Source organism: Gracilinanus agilis, chromosome 6 (assembly GCF_016433145.1).
Source record: "Gracilinanus agilis isolate LMUSP501 chromosome 6, AgileGrace, whole genome shotgun sequence".
NCBI lineage: Eukaryota > Metazoa > Chordata > Mammalia > Didelphimorphia > Didelphidae > Gracilinanus > Gracilinanus agilis.
Window position 1 is genome coordinate 173,170,263 of NC_058135.1, and position 15,591 is coordinate 173,185,853.

Consider the following 15,591-nt stretch of genomic DNA (forward strand, 5'->3'; position numbering starts at 1 on the left):
TTGTTTCACATAATTTGTTTCCACATAAGTATTTCTTTCAAGGACAAAATTCTGACTTTATTTTGATGATGACCTATAGATATAGAAAGGTCTCTACATTCTTATTTCTTCCACTGACAAAAATCAGGAAATGAAAAGTTTAAATGAGATTATTGGTAAATACTTTATAGATCAGAGTAGTGACAAAATTTAAAAATCTACCAGCTTGTCCAACATTCAGTCATGATTATATAGTTTTTTTAAAGAAACGAAATAAAGCATGCCTTTTTTGTGCTTCACATAAACTACTTAGCAATGTATTTTCAAAATTGTTATAGCGCGTCATGAGAAATGTAAAACCTGGGTTAATCATTTCATATATTTATCTTGAAGTACTAGGAAGGGATCTAAAATATTCAGCAGCAGACAGTTGGAGCTTAGTATACTCGTTTATGGAAGAATTCTTATCTTTATCTTCACTTAGAACAAGAATAATTTTGGTATTTGTAAAGCCTCCCCCAAAGCCAGCTCTAAAACCGTTTATATTATTGACATATCTATAAGTAGTGAATATATTTTGTTTTTGTTTTAGCACTTGCTGGCCATTCTTCTCTTATTTTATTTTGCAGGATGTTAAATATTCTGTTACCTTTAGTGCAAATTCTGTGGTTAAATTCCATCTAAGTGTTTGAAAATTCAAAGACAAATGGCTACAAAATACATAGTTGTATAAACAGCAGTTGATGTGGGTCCTGAGTGTGGGAGCATTGTTGCCTTGAATGATGATGCATACGTTTGTTATGGTAAAAAGGGTCACAGGTTATGAGGTCGTGACAGAGGTTAAAGGATTAGCATGTGACAATAAGTATCGGTCAGGAAAATGGAAAAGTAGAACTAATTTTTCTTGCACCCACCTGTGCTTTCTGTCAAATAAAACTTGTGGTAATGACATAGCGAGGAGAAGAGACAAAGGTTAATGAGTAACACAAGTTCAAATGTGTAATGTATTGGAGCGTAAATTGGATCATACAATCCAGTATAGTTGGGTAAGCTAACAAAGGATGTTGAGATCACAGTGGAAAATTTTGGGAGGCAGGCAACTTAATTTCTGTTGTTTGAACAGCTTAAAACTATTAATACATGCCAATTTTATACAACAAAAGTTACATTTGCAAGTAGCACTTTTAAATGAGAAAAGTTAATTACCGTTCAGAAGGCTACAAGAGTTCCAAATCGTTTTTCTATAACTTTCTTTCACACATCCATTCCAAAGAAAGCACCAGTGATGGTTGCGTGATGGTGTTTAGAATGCAATTGCTTTAAGTAGGTTATTTGAATTTTATGAACGTTAATATCTACGACATGCAGTATTCCACTTAATATTTGACAGGTGTTAGAAAAATTTTTTGGAAAATCTTTTGAATAAAATCATACAACTTTATAGTAAAAAAATTTTTATCAGAATTTTATGCTTTCACAGTTTGTTTTGTTTTTTAAACATTGAGCACTATAATGTGCTTGTTCTAGAAGAGCTTAACTCTAACCTTACACAGGAAGATTAAATGAATACCAAAGGTATAAATAGTTCTCTTAGAAATATGGAAATAATTCCCTTGTAAGGAAATTGGTCTGTTTTAATTTTAAATTTTATTTTTCTTTATCAGACAAGTATTAAGTTTGGTATATTCTTTCAAGGTTTTCAAAAAAGGAAGAAAAAAAATTAAAAGTGAAACTGAATAAACACTTTTGGAAACATAAAAATAAATAAATGACCCATGAAGGGCTAAGAGGCAAAAAGTGTCTGTCAGTTCTATTAGTTCACAGTGGTGGCCTGACAGAAACACATTTTGTGAATCTAGCTCACAGATAAAAAGAAAGGTCAGAGTTCATAGAGCTAGTTTATCGCAAATGGTTCTCATGGATTTTTGTTTTCCCTTAGGTTTTCTGGGTTCATTGTTTAAATGGCCTCTTCCACTCAGTTATTCTGTTTTGGTTTCCACTAAAAGCCCTCCAGTATGGTAAGTAGAAGGGATATGAATGTTAAGAGATGCCTTTTTACTTTAAAAAAAAATAACTCTGTGTCAATATGTGTTAAAATTACCGCAGTATCTTATTTTACTGTATTTTTCTTGACCTAAAGTAATGTATATATTTTTAAATTGCATATACATTAAATTTTCTTATTATTCTTTTGACTTCAAAGAGATTTTAATGTATGCAAAAGCTCAGCTTTTCATGTTTTTGAAACTTAAAGAGAGTTAAATGAATTTCACGTCTTTTAATTCAGAAGGTTTTTAATGCTGTGTCTATATGACGCATGGTTGAATGCTTATTTGCATTCCATTTGTTTTGTATCCACAAGACTTTTGTGAGGCTCTAAATACTTAGAAAAAATATGTTGTCATTTTGTTACTGCTGCATTAATATATGCTTTGAATAAGATTTCTTTAATTTGAAGTTATTTTGGCCCATTCTTTGGTCTAAGACCTTTGTTGCCTTTTTTTTTTAAGGATATGATTTTATTTTGTCTCTGTTGACAGAATTGTAGTACATTTCCTTCACCCATAAAAGTAAATGTAAAGACATTTCTGACTGTAGGTCTCCAGGAAAGGTTAGGCTGGTATCTCTGTAACAGATTTATTATGTTGAGAATCTTGGAAGGGATGTTAATTTATCAGAGCCTCGGGTTGTAGTAAGTAAATAAATATGCATATTACATACTTCAAACCTTCAACTCTTCTTCAACTGCATGATCAGCTTTATGTTACCTGTAGAATCTGAGGCTGTCAAAAATAGAGCAGAAGTTGCAGGGTTTAGTATGAGTAATGGATCTGGTCTGACACTGGACCTACCCCAAAGTTACTTTTAAAGAGTTTTGAATTGCCTATTGTTTTTACTTTATGTCATCTTCCATCTAATAATTCCAACAAATAAAAAATAACTATCATATTATATTTTTATGATATTACATAGATTATATTAAGTCCTAAGTTTTCATAGCACCCCTGTTGGTGGGTAGAAAATGTTTTTACCTATTTCTCCCCTCTGCATATATTTTAATACTGAAAACATAGAGATATCAAGTAAGTAAGGAAGGAAGATGAAAAATCTCTCTCAGTCTGTGGCTTCCTATCTCAAAATCAACTTTATTACTTAATATCAAACTACTGTACTTTTTTAATAGTATATAAGCTTTTTTCTCATCTCAGTACCTTCACATTTGTCTTGCTTAGTAAAGTCTGGGTTTCCCTTCTGCTCCAAAAAAAGTGGTAGAAAATAGGAAAGTGAAATAGACAAATATAAAAAAAATCAAGTGAATGCAATTCTGAATTTATTTTTTGCTCCCCTACTCCATCCAATCTAGAAAGTGTTCAAGATTCTATCCCTTTCTTATGCAGAGGATTCATTTTAAAAGGAGAGTCAGGCAGCCAACAAGTGGTTACTATCTTCATGTCATCTCTGCTTCCCTTACAGTCTATACTGGCATTGTAATAAATGAAAATAGAACACAAATTGTAGCTATCTGGAAAGACTGTGTGCAGATTATCATTTAAAAGCAAACAAGAAAGTTAATTTCATTGTGCTCCCACAAACAACAAGAAACCTAATTTTTTTAAAATCCCTTACCTAGAAATGCCCATGATGATCTTTTAGAAATATAATACCACGAAGTAGGTGCAGTTATTATCATAACATGCATTCCAGAGTATAAAGAGGAAGAAAAGGTCTCAAAAAGACTTGACAAAGTCCTCCAAGTCAAATAAACACACAGCTTGACACTTTGTCATTTTATTGCACTGTATGTCATCTTCCATCTAATAGTGTATGACTCTGTTCTATTCTTTTATTTTATTTTATTATATTACATAGATTATATTAAGTCCCAAGTTTTCATAGCACTCCTGTTGGGCAGAAAATTTTATTGCAAAGTGTGCTCAAGGAAAGATGGAAAGTTGGTGGGAAACATGGGTGGGGAATCAAGAAATGAAGAGGTAGAATGGTAGAAGCTTCATGCATTTAAAGCTTAAATATTTTCTTCTAGAAGATAATCACAACTAACTTTTCTCAGTGTTTGATTGGGAGTATATGTCATCAAAACAAAATTTTGACATTTACAAGAAGTTTTTTATGAAGCAACTTCTCCATAGCTAGATGCAGGGGATTCAGAGAGAAAAACAAAATAGCTTCTGTCCTCTGGGAACTTGCATTAGATTGTACTTTGTTAAAAGCTGAGAATCAAAAGCTACTGAGTGTGACAACAAATAAAAAATAAAGGTCTCAAAATAAAGGAAATTGATTGACAAAATACAATTCAATCTGGACAAACCAGTCATTTTAGAATCAGTTTTTCAGATAGTGAAATCATTGTCTGGATTGAGACAATGCCAAGGAAAAATACTCAATTAGAAGTATAATACACTCCTTTTCCCTAGACTTTCTCTGAGCTAAGACATGCTTTTCTCAACGTGTACCCATCTAAAAGGGAAATTGGGAGCTTAGAAGGAAGCAGTTCTAAGGAGATGGCCCTACTGCTATAACTCACAGGTTTCTCCACATAACTGTCATTGTTTTTGTCTCTTTCAATGAGAAATTTGTCTAAATTTTAAAAAGGGCATCATCTTAGAGAAGAAAGGGGTAAGATGAAAAAGCACATAGAATTACCACAGTTTAAACCTGATCTAATTATTCAGTCTATTCACAAATGAAAATGGCAAAACTAAATGCACTGAGTCTTGTCACATTTTAGAAAAATTTCCACCACTGAGAAAATCAGCAAACCGAGGAAGCCATATGATCTCAAAAAGCAGTCCAGGCTCCTTAGCAAGCAGAATAACATGACAGCCAAAACCTGAAAATTGAAGGTCATTTATAAAATATTATTGAGGCTCTTGGGGGAGTGAGATCACTTTAGGTTCACAAAACAGGAAAAAACATTTGAGAAAATAAATCCTTTGGAGAACTTGGCATGAAATCCCTCATGCCACTACCATGGCACATGCCTTCATCAACAGCAGCCTGGACCACTATAGTACCCCCTCTTAATCCTCCTCCAGGCCATCCTTCATTTCAATGCCTGGTTAATACTTAGGAATTTCTGCCTGGTCAGAAAAATGGCCATTTGGATATAATTAAATCCACTGCATGCAATTTAATCTTGAATCTGATTGATCACTTATGTTTGCTTTTTCATTGGTGTACATAATTTAACAGGTTCATAAGCATAATAGCAATAAGTTTAAAACTGGACATTTGTAATGGTGAGTTAATTAGACATTTCTCCATTTGTCTAATTTATTATTTACCACATGTATGTATATCTACCTCTTGTGGAGTATAAGATGTTTATTGTAAAGTTCAGAAGCATAATGACTTTCTCTCATCTAAGTTTTCTCTCCAAAGTATGTCATAATGCCTTCCTACAGACAGTATTTATTTAGTGAATGTTAAACTAATCATTATAATGTTGTATGGATCATTATAATATTCTCATATTATGTGTATGTATTTTGCAGAATAGAAAAGGTCTGAGAAAAGTAAAAATTGCTTTAAAAAAACTGGATTCTTTCCTTTTAGGTACTGTATTTGGAAATGGAAAAACTTCTGATTATCTTCTGTTGGGAAACATTGTTTATACTGTAAGTCCATATTTTTTTTTTGACAAATAAAAATATTTTCTTGTTTCTTACCCACCTAATTTTTATTTTTAAATGCACAAATTCATGGTTTGGGGTTAGGGTTTCAAGGAATTTTAAAAAAATAAAATTGTTATAAGTTTTAATAAAACACCATTCTTTTTTTTCTTATTTAAACCCTTACCCTTCACCTTAGAATCAATATTGTGTATTGGTTCCGAGGTAGAAGAGTGGTAAGGGCTAGGCTATGGGGGTTAAGTGACTTGCCCAGGGTCACACAGCTAGGTGTCTGAGACCAGATTTGAACCTAGGACCTCTGGTCTCTAGGCCTGGATCTCAATCCACTGAGTTACCCAGCTGCCCCCAAATCAACACTCTTTTAAACAATAACAAGCATCCCACAGACCTTGATTGGAATCTAGATTCTATTGTTTACTGCCTTTGTAACCACAATCAAGTCCCTCAAGCCTCCTCAGGCTCTTTTCGTTTACAAATCATTTCTTAAGTTCCTTCCCATTTAAAATCTGTGATTCTGTGAGACTCATTGAGGAGAAAGTATTGTCATTCCCACTTTATTAATGAGGAAGTTACAGTTAAGAGAGTTGTGATTTGACCAGAGTATGAGGTAGGAAAAAAAAAAGATAAAGATGTTTGTGATTTGAACCCACATCTCTCCAGACTTTGAGTCCAGTGCCTTTTCCTCAAGACCAACCTGCCTCACAAAGGGGGGGAAAATGAATTCTCTACTGTTGCTGAATGGTTAGGGCTTAAAAAAACAAACAAAAACTTACTCCAGTTCTAGCTTCCCTGAAGTCTTATGCTGATCCCTCTTTGTAACCTGTGGGTGTATCTCCATGGCTAAAACCCTGGCAGGTGTTTGAACTAGAAAAGCTCTGCAACATAAGTAAATTCTGAGAGTTTGCTGCAGTGAGATTCATGTGGTCAAGGCAGCACTTAACTTTTTCTTTCCTCGTGTACCAAATGAAGAGATTACATGAATCACGAAACCATGGGGAAATAGCTTAATTAATTAATTAATTAATTAATTGGATTAAATAAATTGATTGATTAATATTTGAAGATAAGTAGAAAAAAAATAAAATCAAATGAAGGGGTTAGACCGAATGAGCTCTAGGATCTTTTCTAACTTTAAATCTGTCATCAAAAATACAGAAGATGAGTGACAAGTAACTAGTTATTCCTCTGACAAACTGCATGATAGCTCATTTTCCCAGATCTTTTATGATATCGTTTAAACAAGGCACGGCCATGAAATGAAATAACGAAGGTGTCTTTTCGTTTTAGTTTGTAGTGATCACTGTGTGTTTGAAAGCTGGATTGGAGACGTCGTATTGGACTTTGGTAAGGATAATTTATATTAATATGAAAGCTTATGGGCTACCTTAGGGTGTGTGTGTGGATAGCTACCATTTTCCTTTTTCATTTCTAATGAAAGGATTTCTCAAAACGTGAGGTCTTCTTAAAGGGTGAAGGGGTGGGGGAATGGTCATACTGTGTACAGGCAGAAATTTCTATAATCTCTAGCATTATTCTTTCAAGAAACATTTATTAAACACTAATTATGGGGGCAGCTGGGTAGCTCAGTGGATTGAGAGTCAGGCTTAGAGACGGGAGGTCCTAGGTTCAAATCTGGCCTCAGACACTTCCCAGCTGTGTGACCCTGGGCAAGTCACTTGACCCCCATTGCCCACCCTTACCACTCTTCCACCAAGGAGCCAATACACAGAAGTTAAGGGATAAAAATAATTAATACAAAAAAACCCACTATGTACGAGACAACTGGGAGTTTAGATAAAAAAGTAAGAATCAGATATTCCGAGAATGTGAATATTCCAGATAGAAACTTGTGCACCTATGGACCCAATTGTTTTTAAATGTTATTCATTTATTTATTATGAATTTTATTTTTTTTAATTTTATTTAGAGTTACTCATACTCTTATGAAATATGATCCTAAAAGACCTACGTCACTCCCTTTTTAAATAGACTATGCCCAAAAAGAGCCCATTCTTGAACAGAAATGCAAAAATAAAACATATGATATCACTTATCATATGCATATACGGGTATGTGATTTGAGATTTAGGCCTTAAAAAATTGCTCTATAGCAAAAATGAATAAAATGGAAATAGGTATCAAGTGGCAACATTTGTACAACCCAGTGGAATTGCTTTGTTGGTTCTGAGAGAGAGGAGGGAAGAGGAGAGGGAAAGAAAATGAATCATGTAAACATGGAAAAATATTTTTAAAATTAAAAAAAAAGAGTCCTTGATGAATTAGTCAACATTTAGAACTTTTGATTATTACACTGTTCTTTTGATACAGTGATGCCCTCAGGGATATTAAGAGTATTTATTTGTAGGGACAGCTAAGTGGCTCAGTGGATAGAGCCCCAGGCTTGAAGATGGGAGGTCTTGGGTTCAAATTTGGCTTCAGATATTTCCTAGCTGTGTGACCCTGGACAACTCATTTAACCCCAATTACCTTGCCCTTACTTACTGCTCTTCTGCCTTGGAGCCAATACCCAGAATCAATTCTAAGACAAAAGGTAAGAGTTTAAAAAAGAGTATCTATAGGGCTTTGGGTGAAATATCCTCAATTGCTGGTTCCAATCCATCATTCTTTTCAGTGTACCTGCATTATAGCCATCATTTTTGCATTTCTGCCCCAAAACACTACACATAACAGGGCAGATCAGGTCATAGAATTTGAGAATGATCATCTAGTCCAGCCTACACCCCACAGAGATAGTCTCTGCTTCTTGGGAGTTTGCGCTTTTGAAGTCGTTTACTATGCTTTTTTATTATCATCCAAGTTTATTTCTACAACTTACTGACAAGAAATACAATATGTTTATAACCTTGTTTCACTATGATTTTTCTCAAGTAAAAAAAAGCATTGTTGTATAATAGTAATGTTATGTAATAGGTGATGAAGAGCTCAGTGGAAATTTCACTTTTATAAAGACAACAAAAATTTTGCCTAAATAAGGACTAAATATTTAATCTATTCTATATGATCAGAATGACTATTTCAGTTATCTTGAACATATCTGACCAATTATAGACAGTGTTTCATTGTTATTAATATTTATCAGAAATAATGTAATACTATATTTAGATTCCAATAATTTTCCTTCTGATTCATTATTTTCCTGAAATAGAAATTTAACTACTATCAGGTCAGATATCTCATTCAAATGTTAAAATTTATTACACAGCTGATTTAGATGCTTCTTAAGAAAATATTGTTGTGGGGGGGGAGCTGGGTGGCTAGTAGATTCAGAGCTGGGCCTAGAGATGGGAGGTCCTGGGTTCAATTCTGGCCTCAGACACTTCCTAGCTGTGTGACCCTGGGCAAGTCACTTAACCCCCATTGCCTTTAAAAAAGAAAAAGAAAATATCGTTGGTCTTTAAATATATTTCTTTCCTGAGTTTCATTCTAGTTTTAGAACAACTAAAGTGAATTTGTAGGATTTATTTGCTAGCAACTTAGTATCTGTAAAGTATGGCACAGTGACTAGAGTCAGCATTGGAGTTAAATAGATCTAAGTTGAAATCTCACTCGGACACATCTTGGGTCAGTTGTTTAACTTTTTAGTACCCTGAACAACTTTCAAAGCCTATCATTTCAAGAAAAGATAATGAGCTATACTGGCAGACAGAATTACTTATAACAGTGAGATCACAGGTCTAGTTCATATCCTTAATTTCCTTTTTAATTAGATAATCCACTTCACTTATGAAAGCTTCAAAATTAGGTCAAAATTATCTCCTGCATTATTTCAATGATTTCTTTTCCATTTATATCTATTTATAAACAAACAAGATGGATTAAGTTGGTGCACATCTTGAAATAGCCTGCCTATAAAAATGAAGATAACTATGGCTGTGTGCCAACATCTCTTGAAGAGGATGAAGGAGATAAATTCTGCAAAGAACTCAATGGAATGATTTAAAATTAGTGACTATATTTGTGGATACTCAATGAATTAAAAGGAAATACAGGCATAAGAGAAGAAAGTAAAAATATGTTGGAAAGAAAAGTTCAGGATTAAGAAATAGAAGACGCCAAAAGCCAGAAATGTCCCCGGATAAGGCCATAGATGTTTTCTTCCAGAAGAGTCAGAAGGTGTTGGACATAGCAAGCACTGAACTTTACAAAAATGACATTGGCTATGCCTTTTAAAAGACAGGAAATGGCAGGTTACTGCGGTAGGGGTCATTTCCAAACCATGTCATGTCTGTGTGCCGTCAAGCCAGACATATTAGAGCAAAGGCCAAACTCAACAACAAATTAGGAAAAAAAGATGAAAAGGTCCTAAATATTGCCACAAATGCTCTAAGCTGACCTATTCGCACAACTGTTGATGCCTCTAAGAGTGGGAAATTGTTCATGGAAAAGACATCAGCATAAATTATCATTATTTTCTGTATGTGTTTAACTTATGTAAAAGTTGTAGTAATAGTAAGAAGCTATTACTACAAGAAGTAATAGCAAAAAAAACTCAGAAATGCCTTTTACACAGTAAACATTCACTATCCATGCTAAGCAAAAGATTTTAGGTAGCCAAGAGCAACATCGGTTTTTTTTACCATAAACTCATTTGTAAAACATAATAAGAAATCAGTTGGATAAGAATTGCGTTTAAAAACTATATTATTGCAAAATAGCAATTTGTTCAGTGGTTCTCTGGTGATTGCTATCAAATGAAAAACAAAGACAGATTTGTTTGCCAAAGGTGTTTACCACTTCCATAGACTGTATCTTGTTTTGTGGCCAAAAGCAGCAGTTTTGTTTTGTTTTGTTTTTTTAATTTTAAAGCCCTTCTGATGTTCCAGTTTGAAGAAGACATTAGACTGACTACATTCCGCTTCAGAATATTTCATAGCTTCCTTTGTCAGTAATAGCCAAAACCACTCAAAAGGAACACATCTAGGAATAAGCATTCAAAAAACATCCAAGTATTTTACGAATTCCTATTCTTTAGATGATGACATGCCATTGGATCAGCAGCCCATCAAGTCAGTACTTTAGTACATATATCTTGGACAGGTATTGCATTTGGAAAAGTCCCTCCCCCTCAATGCATGGCCGCACAGTCCGACAAACTAAATTCCCACATTAACCATGAAAAAAGATGTGTTTCCTCTTCATTCTTTTGGATACATGCTATATCATTACATTGATCTAAATTATAAAGTATTTCAGAATTATTTTTCTTTATAATGGAACTATTACATGAATTATTTCCTGGTTTTGCTCACTTCACTCTGCATTAGTCTTGGATGTCTTTCCAGTTCCCTTTGTAATTGTCCATTACATCATTTCTTAAGGCATAATAATATTCCTTTACATTTACATGCCACAATTGGTTTAGCCATTCCCCAACAGATTCATGCCTTCTTAGTTTCCAGTTTTGAGCTACCATGAAACGAGCTTCCATGAATATTTTTAGACAAGTAGATTCTTTCCTTCTTTCTTTGATTTGTTAGAATATAGACCTCATCCTGGTGTGGCTGTGCCAATGGGTTTGGAAGGTTCAGTAATTTTCTGGTGGTTTTTGTTGTTGTTCAATCATTCAGTGATATCTGATTCTTCATGGTTTCATGGGCCATAACATCATGGGGTTTTCCTGGCAAAGATACTGGGGCAGTTGATGAAGATACTGGGGCAGTTGGCTATTTCTTTGTCCAGTGGATTAGGCAGAGGCAAGGGTCACACAGCTAGCAAGTGTTTGAGGTCAACTTTGAACTCAGGGCTTCTCAACTCCTGTCCCAGGACTTTATCCACTGAACCTCCAAATGATGCTAATTTTCTGGGCATAGTTCTGATTTCCCACAATGGCAGAACCAATTCACAAATCCACTAAAATCCACCCTAGTTGGGGGAGGAGGGGTAGCTAGGTGGCTTATTGGATTAAGAGCAAGACCCAAAGATTGGAGATCCTAGGTTCAAATCTGGCCTCAGACTCTTCTTAACTATTTTGGGCAAATCACTTAACTCCCCATTGCCTAGCCTTTACCACTTTTTTACCTTGGAACTGATACATAGTACTGATTCTAAGACAGAAGATAAGGGTTGGGTGTTTTTTTTTTAAGTAATTTAATGTATCTCTTTATTCCCAGTTCCTACAACATTTGCTATTTTTCCTCTTTTGTTATCTTTTCCAGTGTGATAGGTAAAACCACAAAATTGCTTTAATTTGCATTTCTATCATTATTAGTTATTTTAGTGCATTTTTATGATTACTGAACTTCTTTTTTTAAATATCCTGTTCATGTACTTACGATTTATTTGTTGGAGAATGTCTTAGTCTTATAGATAGAATCAAGAGATCATCTTTGGAGAATTTTTGCAGGATAGGACATGGACAAGATTGATGAGATGGCCTGGGCAGGCTGTTATTTGTACAGTAGAAGGAAACATCCCCATCTCTGAAGTCATAGATCCTTTGAAGTATTTGAAATAGTCTACTTTATGAAAATGAAAACTAAAATGTTTTTCTCAGGCACCATTAAGGCCTCATGCCTTTTTCATACCAATGGGAAGTTATATTTTACTTTTTGTAATTGATGTCCTTTTTTTTTAACTTTGAGTAATTCTTCAAGTTCTAGTAACTTGAAAATCTTTTTTTTAAATGGCTTTTTCAAGTCATTTAGTGACAGAATAGTAAGCATTCAGGTTCCTAAAGATGTCTGGAGCAGTCATCCCCAATTTTTAAAAACATAACTCATTGCTAAGAATTTCTTGGGTTTTACTGCAGAAGGTACTTTTTTTTAAACTAACAAATAGTTCCAGTAATGTCTATATGTGCTTTTCATATCAGCCTAATTCATGAGATTCTTTTCCATGATTAGGAATTATTTGCAAACAACATCTTAGAAAGAAAATTTCTATAAAACATTATTCTTACAATAGATTTTAATGTATGTGTCTGTGAATAAAATCTCCTATAATAGACTTATGTTTGAAGATATAGTGAAATTCAGAAGAATAAGCCAGAAATGCAAATCAAAACAACTCTGAGATTTCACTACACATCCAACTAATTGCCAGAGATGACAAAGGATGAAAATGCTTCTTCATCCTAAAGAGACTGCCTGAGTCAAATCATATTAAGTTAATTAGTATTTAATAAGGACTTAATATATGCCAAGTATTTGCTAATCATAGCCAAGCAAAAAGAAATAAAGTCCTTGCCTTCAAGGAGCTCATATTCTAATGGGAGAAGACAGCACATCAAAAGAAATGGAAAAGAGGGAAGAGGGAGATGGTACCCACAGAAGGATGGAGTGGGGCATGGCAGGAAAATTCCGGTAAATCAGGTATGGAGCCCAGAGAGGATTAAAGACTCAGCCAGGACTGGACACTTTCTTTAAAACGGTACTTCTGGGAAGAACCAATCATTCAGGGCCTGAATTATCTTCCCAACTGAGATAGCTCCTTCAGCAGAATGATATTCCAGAGTAAGAAGGTGCTCTGTCATAATAGAGAAAGTAGCTCAGGGAGTCAAAAGTTGAGCCTGGAGAGGAATGAAAGACAATAAGTAATACACTGTTAATGTGTCTGTGAAATGGTCCAAGCATTCTTGAAAGCAATTTGAAATAGTGTTGTTCTTTTAAAAGACTAAAATGATTGTTCCCTTTGACCAAAAAATCTCACTGCTGAGTATATACACTAAGGAGGTCACAGACAGAAAGGCCCTTATAGACACCAAAATATTCATTAAAATGCATGTCTCTCTGCTCTTTGCACAGATGGGATACTATGATTATGGAACAAACACTGCATTTACTATCATATTTTATTGATTCCTTGGCTAGTTTTGCAGAAACTTTTTTTTCTTTTTTTCCTTGTTATAAGCATTGGGTCTATGGGGACAGGAAGAAAGAGAATCTATTCTGAATAAAGGTTCTATAAAAACAACAGATGCCAATAATATTTTTAAAGAAGCCAAGAAAGATAATGGCTACATTTGCCTGTGGCGAATGCTACTAGACTTAACTCCTCCAGTCCTCAGCAGCTACATATGTATTTTTTTATAATTTATAAAAAGTCACACATCAAAGTAATATTCTGCTTTTAGAATGTGTCTAAAAATTGAATCCCCAGTAATAGGAGTGAAAACAATTAGCAGATTTTATCATTGTGTCTATTTTCTCCTACTTATAAAAGTAGTTAAGAAAAAGATCCTCATGTGATTTTTAAACACAATTTTTAAGAAAACCATAGAATTTCACAAATGTTTGGCTTTCATAAGTGCCCTACTTCATCCCAAGCAAACTAATCTTTATGTATGAGTATTTGAAATAATGAAAGCAGAAAGCTCTACTTAAGCAATAACTTCAGTAAAGAGAAATGTAGGCATACCAATCAAAATAAATAGTCCCTCTCTTCAAGGAGCTTTTAATCTAATGAAGAATGCAAACAAATATATGTGTGTGTGTGTGTGTGTGTGTCTGTGTGTGTCTGTGTGTGTATTTTTATTTAAACCCTTAACTTCTGTGTATTGGCTCCTTGGTGGAAGAATGGTAAGGGCTAGGCAATGGGGGTCAAGTGACTTGCCCAGGGTCACAGAGCTGGGAAGTGTCTGAGACCAGACTTGAACCTAGGACCTCCCGTCTCTAGGCCTGACTGTCAATCCACTGAGCTACCCAGCTGCCCCAAACAAATATATATAAAGCAAGTTATATTCAGAATAAATAATAAATAACTAAGAAATGGAAGCTGGAATTGAGGAGTTGGGGAAGGCTTCCAATACAAGATGAGATTTTAGTTTGGAGTCATGGGATGTCAGGAAACTGCTTTTTTTGAGTAGTTTACATACAAAGGGTAGAAGAAATAAAGGACAAGAATCAGGAAGAATGGAAGGATCAAGTGATGGTTTGGATTTTTTTTTGATAGGGGAGAAGTGGTTATGTTTGTATGCAGAAGAAAATTAGCCAGTTGAGAGTGAAAGACTGAAATAAGTGAAAAGTGGGGTAACAGAGGAGAAAAAAATAAGTCAAAGAGGAGAATGACATATGTACCATTTATGAATTTTGTGGGTTTTCTTCCTTATTTTAGACATTACCTACTATTGGCTTTTGAGTAAAAATCTGTGATTTTTATAAGTGCGGGTGCTCCTATTGATATAGCTGAAATGTCCCCCAGGCCTTTGGTAATTGGTAACTATGGGCATAATTCTTTCTTGGTGCTCATCCTTCTGGTAAAGAACCTTTTCCTTGGATAATTTTCAGTCACTGGGAACAGTCTTTCCGGCTTTTCAGAGACTCTGCCAGAACTTTATACTCCACTTATACAGTCTTTAAGAACCCTTTCGTAGCTTCCATGCCATGCATGCTGTGAAACATTAGAATAGGAATTGAGCCCCTAGATTGCCATATATAAATGAGAAATTGTATGTATATGTGTTTTTTTCTGCATAGATTTCCTTTGGTCAAGACTTTTGAATTCTTAGTTGGATTTAACCAAGATGTTGGCACTTAACCTCTCATAGCAGGGTAATTTGTATCTCAACTTGTAATTTTCCAGAGCCATAGAAATATCAATGTCAAATGATATCTTTGTTATAGTTGAAACTTCATAATTGAATCCAGCAAGTTACCATTAGATTCTTAGATAAGAGTCTATATACAGTTGATTCTCAAATATCCATGTTAATTGATACAAGGAGTAGGATGGATAATTCAAAACAGCAAATAATCCAAAAGAATTGTACTTGTTTTGGTAATTTTAAATTGAATATGATTATGTCCAACTTGGAAATTTGTAATACTGTAAAACAAATAACAGTGGTTCTCATTTAGTGCTTTCCCAATATACAGTTTGTTTTTTCTTATAGTAACCTCATGCTAGAAGGAGCACAAATATCATCATCATTATGATGTTATGATTGAATATACTAATGGGACCTGTTCAAGATGGTGACTCAAACTCATGTCTTTAGACTTAA

At 34.3% G+C, this 15,591-nt stretch overlaps 1 protein-coding gene across 1 annotated transcript in view; it reads left to right on the forward strand.

Moving 5' to 3' along the window:
* Positions 1-15,591, forward strand: part of ATP8A1 (ATPase phospholipid transporting 8A1) — a 279,653-nt gene that overhangs the window by 224,504 nt on the left and 39,558 nt on the right. Inside the window, exons 32-34 of the mRNA XM_044681740.1 lie at positions 1,919-1,997; positions 5,554-5,615; positions 6,918-6,974. Coding sequence (XP_044537675.1) covers positions 1,919-1,997; positions 5,554-5,615; positions 6,918-6,974 — 198 coding nt within the window. The remainder of the gene's footprint in view (positions 1-1,918; positions 1,998-5,553; positions 5,616-6,917; positions 6,975-15,591) is intronic.